Raw genomic sequence first — 7,456 nt, forward strand, 5'->3', positions numbered from 1 at the left:
TTTTTTTTTTTTCCTTCTGGGTAGATGTCCAGTAATGGGATTTGCAGGATCAGATGGGAGGTCTAGGTTGAGTTCTTTGAGGTAGTTCTCCATACTTCCTTCCAAAAAGGTTGAATTAATTTGCAGTCCCACCAGCAGTATAAAAGTGTTCCTTTTGCTCCACATTGCGCCAGCATCTGCAGTTTTAACATTTTGTAATATGGAACATTCTTGCTGGGATTAGATGATATGTCAGGGTGGTTTTAATTTTCATTTCTCTAATAATTAGGGATGATTATTTTTTCATGTTTGCTAGCCATTTGTCTATCTTCTTTAAAGAAGGTTCTGTTCATCTCTCTTCTCCATTGATATATGGGATTGTTGGTTTTTTTCATATTTAAGTTCTCTATAGATCCTAGTTATCGAGCTTTTGTCTGATTCTAAATATGCAAATATCCTTTGCCGTTGAGTAAGTTGTCTGTTTGCTTTGGTTGTTGCCTCCTTAGCTGTACAGAAGCTTTTAAGTTTAATTAAGTCCCATTTGTTTATTTTTGTTGTTGTTGCAATTGCCATGCCATGGCAGGCTTCTTCATGAAGTCTTTCCCCAGGTCGATACTTTCCAGTGTTTTTCCTATGCTTTCTTTGAGGATTTTTATCATTTTATGCCTTAAATTTAAGTCCTTTATCCATCTTGAATCAATTTTTGTGAGTGGAGAAAAGTGTGGGTCCAGTTTCAGTCTTTTACATGTGGATATCCAGTTCTCCCAGCACCATTTAGTGAATAGGGAGTCTTTCCCCCAGTGGGTGCTCTTGTTTGGTTTATCAAAATTAGGTGGTTGTAAATTGCTGGTTTCATTTCCTGGTTTTCTATTCGATTCCAAATGTCTATTGTCTGTATTTTTGTGCCAGTACCATGCTGTCTTGACCACTATGGCCTTGAAATGCAGCCTTAAATCTGGTATGGTGATGCTCCCAGCTTAGTTTTTTATAACTGTCTTAGCTATACAGGTTTTTTTCTGGTTCCATACAAAATTCATAATCATTTTTTCCAAGTCTTGAAAATAGGATGTTGGTATTTTAATAGGGATGGTGTTGAATTGATAAATTGCTCTGGGAAGTATAGACATTTTAACAATGTTGATTCTTCCCAGCCAGGAGCATGGTATGTTCTTCCATTTGTTAAAGTCCTCTGCTATTTCCTTTCTTAGGGTTTCATAATTTCCTTTATAGATGTCCTTCACCTCTTTTATTAGGTATATTCCTAGGTATTTCATTTTCTTTGGGGCTATGGTGAAGGGAGTTGTGTCCTTAATTAGCCTCTCGGCTGTTATTGGCGTATACAAAGGCTACTGACTTGTGGACATTGATTTTATATCCTGAGACATTACTGTATTTTTTGATGACTTCCAAGAGTCTTGTGGTTGAGTCTTTCGAGTTCTCTAAATATAAGATCATACCGTTAGCAAAGAGGGAGAATTTGAGCTCCTCTGCTCTGATTCGGATGCCCTTTATTTTCTTGTCTTGCCTAATTGTAGTGGCTAGAACTTCCAGCACTATGTTGAATAGTAATGGTGACAGAGGACAACTTTGGTTCCAGTTCTAAGTGGAAAAGCTTTCAGTTTAACTCCATTCAGTAAAATATTAGCTGTGAGGTTGTCATAGCTAGCTTCAATCAATTAAGAAATGTGCCACCTATACCTAAGCTCTTCAGTGTTCTAAATACAAAAGGATGCTGAATTTTATCAAATGCTTTTTCTGCATGTATTGAGAGGATCATAACGGGCTTTGTTTTTACTTCTGTTGAATGGTGAATAATGTTTATGGATTTACATATATTAAACCAGCCTTGCATCCCTGAGATGAAACCTACTTGATCATTATGTATGACTTTTTTTTTTTTTTTTTTTTTTTGAGACAGAGCCTCAAGCTGTCCCCCCTGGGTAGAGTGCCGTGGCATTACAGCTCACAGCAACCTCCAACTCCTGGGCTCAAGCGAGTCTCTTGCCTCCGCCTCCCAAGTAGCTGGGACCACAGGCACTGGCCATAACACCGGGCTATTTTTTTTGTTGTTGCAGCCATCATTGCTGTTTGGTGGGCCTGAGCTGGATTCGAACCCGCCACCTTAGGTGTACGTGGCTGGCGCCTTAGCCGGTTGAGCTATAGGCGCCGAGCCATGTATGACTTTTTTGATGATAAACTGTAATCTGCTGGCTAGGATTTTGTTGAGAATTTTTGCATCTATGTTCATTAGTGAAATTGGTCTAAAGTTCCCCTTTTTGGTTGGGTCTTTTAGTGGTTTTGATATCAGGGTGACGTTTGCTTCATAGAACATGTTGGGGAAAATTCCTTCCTCCTCAATTTTTTTTTTTGAGACAGAGCCTCAAGCTATCCCCCTGGGTAGAGTGCTGTGGCATCACAGCTCATAGCAACCTCCAGCTGCAGGGCTCAAGCAAGTCTCCTGCCTCAGCCTCCCAAGTAGCTGGGACCACAGGCACTGGCCATAACACCGGGCTATTTTTTTTGTTGTTGCAGCCATCATTGCTGTTTGGTGGGCCTGAGCTGGATTCGAACCCGCCACCTTGGGTGTACGTGGCTGGTGCCTTAGCCACTTGAGCCACAGGTGCCGGAGCCCTCCCCAATTTTTTGGAATAATTTCTGCAATATAAGAATAAGCTCTTCTTTGAAGGTTTTATAGAATTCTGGTGTGAAGCCATCTGGACCAGGGCAGTTTTGTTGTTGTTGTTGTTGTTGTTGTTGTTGTTGTTTTCTGTGTTAAATTTGGAACTAAAAAAAGGATTATGTTTATTGAGGGCAAAGGGATGCAAACAATGTAAAAAACAAAAGCTCATCTGGCATTTAATTAACTTTTTCTTTTCTGCTTGACAAATGGGAGTTGGATTTTATTTGTATATATTCTAAGGATCCTGATCTGCTCATGAAATCCTTACCCAGGGAGAAGCTGTGGGGCAGATGTCTGAAGCAATCCTTTGAGAGAACACTTTTCAGGGCAGAGTAATTGCTCAGTTCGGCCTACTTCGTTCCCTTCTGCTTCATGTGTACTACAAAATAGTCATTGTACACGATAGTAAGGCCCACAATTAGGGAAAAGAAGCTCTGGAAGGCCACTTTGCCATCTCGGCACTGGTCCAGGTCCCTCATTATTTTGTCTAAGGCCAGAGGGTCTTTTTGATTTTCCAAAAATCCCAGAAACTCCTTATGAGCACTCTGAGGTCCTCCTTTGTTGAGTAGCCTTTATCCCCGGCAAATTTGTGACACATGAACATCATGGTTTCCATGGCATGCTCCATCTGAGATGGCATTTTGGTGAGGTCTACTGAAGTCTGGGCCGAAAGGTGTGGCGGCCACTAGCTGGCTGGGGCGCCGGGCCCAGGGTAGTTTTTTGTTGGGAGATTTTTTATTGTTTCTTTGATCTTAGTGCTTGAAATTGGTCTGTTCAGGGGATCTCTTTCATCCAGGCTAAGTCTAGGGAGAGGTGTGATTCCAAATATTGATCCATTTCCTTCACATTGTCAAATTTTTGTGCATAGAGTTTCTGGTAGTATTCAGAGATAATCTCGTATCTCTGTGGCATCAGTTGTTATTTCCCCTTCATCATATTGATTGAGGTTACTAGAGATTTTACTTTTTTGTTTCTAGGTAGTCTGGCCAAAAGTTTATCTATTTTATTTATTTTTTTCAAAAAACCAACTCCTTGGCTCGGCGCCTGTGCCTCAAGTGGCTAAGGCGCCAGCCACGTACACCCAAGGTGGCGGGTTCAAATCCAGCCCGGGCTGGCCAAACAACAATGATGGCTGCAACCAAAAAATAGCCGGGTGTTGTGGTAGACGCCTGTGGTCCCAGCTACTTGGGAGGCAGAGGCAGATGACTCGCTTGAGCCCAGGAGTTGGAGGTTGCTGTGAGCTGAGATGCCACGGCACTCTACCCCGGGGGACAGCTTGAGGCTCCTGTCTCAAAAAAGAAAAAAAAACCCAACTCCTTGTTCCATTAATTTTCTGAATGATTCTTTTATTTTCAATTTCACTGATCTCTGATTTAATTTTGGATATTTCTTTTCTTCTACTGGGTTTAGGCTTAGATTGTTCTTCTTTTTCCAATTCCATAAGATGGCTTGTGAGTTTGTTGATGCACTGTCTTTCTGTTTTTCGAATGTAAGCTTCTAAAGCGATAAATTTCCGTTAAGACTGCTTTTACTATATCCCACAGGTTTTGGTAGCTTGTGTCTTCATTGTTGTTATACTCAAGGAAGTTAATGATTTCCTTTTTTATTTCTTCCTGCACCCAACTGTCATTCAACATATAAAGTTGTTTAACTTCCATGCCTTTGTGTGAGGTTGAACATTTTTGTTGGTGTTGAGTTCCACTTTTAGTGCCTTGTGGTCTGAGAAGATACAACGTAAAATTTCAATTTTGATTCTGTTGAGGTTTGTTTTGTGTCCTAGGATATGATCAATTTTGGAGTAGGTTCCATGGGATAATAAGAAGAATGTATATTCTTTATTTTGGGGATGGAGTGTTCTATATACATCTATCAAGCACAGTTGTTCTAAGGTCTCATTTAAATCTCTAATATTTTTGTTTAATTTCTGTTTAGAGAGAAGGGTGTTAAAGTCCCCTGTTATCATATTGCTCAGACTAAGTTAAAGTCTGTTTAAAGAATCTAGGAGCATTTAAATTGGGTGCATAAATATTTAGAATTGAAATGTCTTCTTGTTGTATTTTTCCCTTGACCAATATGAAGTGACCATCAATTGTCTGTTTTGACTTTAGTTGCTTTAAATCCACATGTATCTGAAAATAAGATTGCAACCCCTCTTTTCTTCTGAATTTTGTTTATGTAAAAAATTGACTTCCAACCCTTAACTCTAAGTTTTAATTTGTCTTTTGACATGAGGTGTGTTTCCTGCAAACAGCAAATAGATGGCTTGTGTTTTTTATTCCAGTCAGCCAATTTATGCATCATCAGTGGGGGAGTTCAAGCCATTGACATTTATTGAGGTAACTGATAAGTATGGAAGCGTTCTATTCATCTATTTTGTGGAAGTCCATTGCTTAGTATTGTCTTTTGCAAAAAGGGTGTTTACTTTGCTGAAAGCCCATTGTGATGGTCAGTGTGTAGAACAGGTTGAAGTATTTCCTGTAAAGCTGGTCTTCTTGTGGCAAGTGAGTAGGGAATCAGCTTTCTAAACAAAAGGAAATTCTTCTCTTTGTCAGCCTTAATAATGAGATTCAGGCAACATGATTAAATACTGAGTTTTTTGAGTACAAAATTTGAGGCTGGTCACTTGGGAGAACAGAGACACCAAAAGACGAAGTCAGTGCTCCAAAGTGGAGAGAGGTTTGAGGGTCATTTATAAAAGCAAAGTCTAGAAGCTTACTAAAATTTCAACATTTTCCGTACTGGTTAGATGCAGTGGTCCTTTTGAGAAGCATGTATTTAAACATTCCACATTAAATATGTAGTATTTACATATTTAGAGAGTTGTGGGTCTCTTATCCCAGCCCATGGGGTCTTTTATGTCAAGTGCCATCTTATTGGAGCCAGGAACAAGAAAATAGAGAAGTTAACCTATAGCAAAAGAGGTCACATTCCATGGACTGTTTCCAAAAGTCAGTCTTCCTTAGGAACTAACAACTTTTATTATTTGTTTATTTATTTGAGATAAGGTCTTGCTCTGTTGCCCAGGCTATGTACAATGGCTTGATCATAACTTACTGTAAACCTTGCCTGGGGTCAAGCAATTTTCAAGCAATTTTCCAGCTTCAGCCTCTTAAGTAGCTAGGACTACAAGTATGTGCCAGAGTGCCCAGCGATTTACTTTATTTTTCGTAGGGACAATATCTCATGATGTTGCCCAGACTGTTCTTTTTTTTCTTTAGAGACAGAGTCTCACTTTGTCACCCTCAGTAGAGTGCTTGGCTTAGGCAGTTCTCTTGCCTCAGCCTCTGGAGTAGCTGGGACTACAGGTGCCCGCCACAGTGCCCAGCTATTTTTTTGTTGCAGTTTGGCTGGGGATGGGTTCAAACCCGCCACTCTCAGGATATGGGACCGGCGACCTACCCACTGAACTACAGGCGCTGCCCATGCCCAGACTGTTCTTAAACTGCTAAGCTTAGGTGTGAGTTACCATGCTTAGATGCTAACAACTTTGAGAACTCCCAAATATATTATTCATTTTCTTTCACATATCTATATGGGTTTTTGTTAATTGGCACAGGTCAATATTTATGAATTTTTATGTTTGCAGAGATTTCTATAACGGTGGCTTCTAGAAATATGAAAGGATTCTTGAGGTTTTTACTTTGACTCTAGTACATTATTACAACACTTCAAAATCTGTACTTTGAAAACATTAATTCTGTATCTCTGTGTATTTTTCATAAGTACTATATAGTTTTGATCCTTATCGCGTAACTTTATCTTGCCTTATGATCTTTATTACAAACACAGTGCTGCATTTCTCATGTGTCAAATATAAGACTTTTAAGAGTGGGCACAGATTGGAGTTTGGTCAGTGATAAGCTAGCCAGCAGAATGTTCTGGCTGTGGCACTTTTTAAGTAGAAGACAAGGGTCACAAGTAGGAAGTGTACCTAGTCACACAGAATAGACCTGAAGTGTTAATTTTTTTCTTGAGTCTTTTAGGTGTCATGTTTTCTGGCTGCAGGTGCAGAATGAGCACGTGTTGTTGGTGTACACCAGGTGGTCTTTCCACCGTTGACTTCCTAAAGTGCTATGCATCTAAGATCCAATCCAGTGAATTTCAGACAGCTGATGAAGACCTCTGCTACTGCTTAGAATGTGTGGCTGAATACCACAAAGCAAGAGATGAATTACCATACTTGCATGAGGTAATTTATACTAGATGGGAGTTTTTTTCAGAGCTTGATAACTAGGAAGAGAGTCAGTTTGAACTCTATGGAAGTGTTCGCAGAAATGATGATATGATTTAAACTTTGAAGGCTGATACGTCTCAAGTACCTAACCGATTGCTTCATACATAGCATTGCTGAGTAAATGCTTACCACTGATGGAACTGAATTGAATCTAACACGCAATTTTATGTGTCAACATTTAGTCATTTTGGTATAAAATAATTTTATCGAGTGGAGTTGTGGTAGGAGGCATTATTTTACTTTTTTTTTTTTGAGACAGAACCTCAAGCTATCCCCCTGGGTAGAATGCTATGGCATCACAGCTCACAGCAACCTTCAACTCCTGGGCTAAAGCGATTCTCCTGCCTCCACCTCCCAAGTAGCTGGGACCACAGGCGTCCGCCACAATGCCCGGCTATTTTTGGTTGCAGCCATCATTATTTGGCGGGCCCGGGCTGGATTTAATCCTGCCAGCTTAGGTGTATGTGGCTGGTGCCTTAGCTGCTTGAGTCACAGGTGCCGAGCCTATTTTACGTTTTTGTATTAATATATTTTGTCAGTGCTATATCTTTTTTTTTTTTTTT

At 40.0% G+C, this 7,456-nt stretch overlaps 1 protein-coding gene across 6 annotated transcripts in view; it reads left to right on the forward strand.

Annotated features, from left to right (window-relative positions):
• Positions 1-7,456, forward strand: part of SETX (senataxin) — a 103,906-nt gene that overhangs the window by 9,767 nt on the left and 86,683 nt on the right. For all 6 annotated transcript variants that reach the window (XM_023516126.1, XM_023516129.1, XM_023516130.1 and 3 more), the window contains exon 3: positions 6,665-6,848. In XM_023516126.1, coding sequence (XP_023371894.1) covers positions 6,672-6,848 — 177 coding nt within the window. In that variant the 5' untranslated portion in view covers positions 6,665-6,671. The remainder of the gene's footprint in view (positions 1-6,664; positions 6,849-7,456) is intronic.

The sequence above is a fragment of the Otolemur garnettii genome, unplaced genomic scaffold (genome assembly GCF_000181295.1).
Source record: "Otolemur garnettii isolate 467f Iridium unplaced genomic scaffold, OtoGar3 scaffold00087, whole genome shotgun sequence".
Taxonomy (NCBI): domain Eukaryota; kingdom Metazoa; phylum Chordata; class Mammalia; order Primates; family Galagidae; genus Otolemur; species Otolemur garnettii.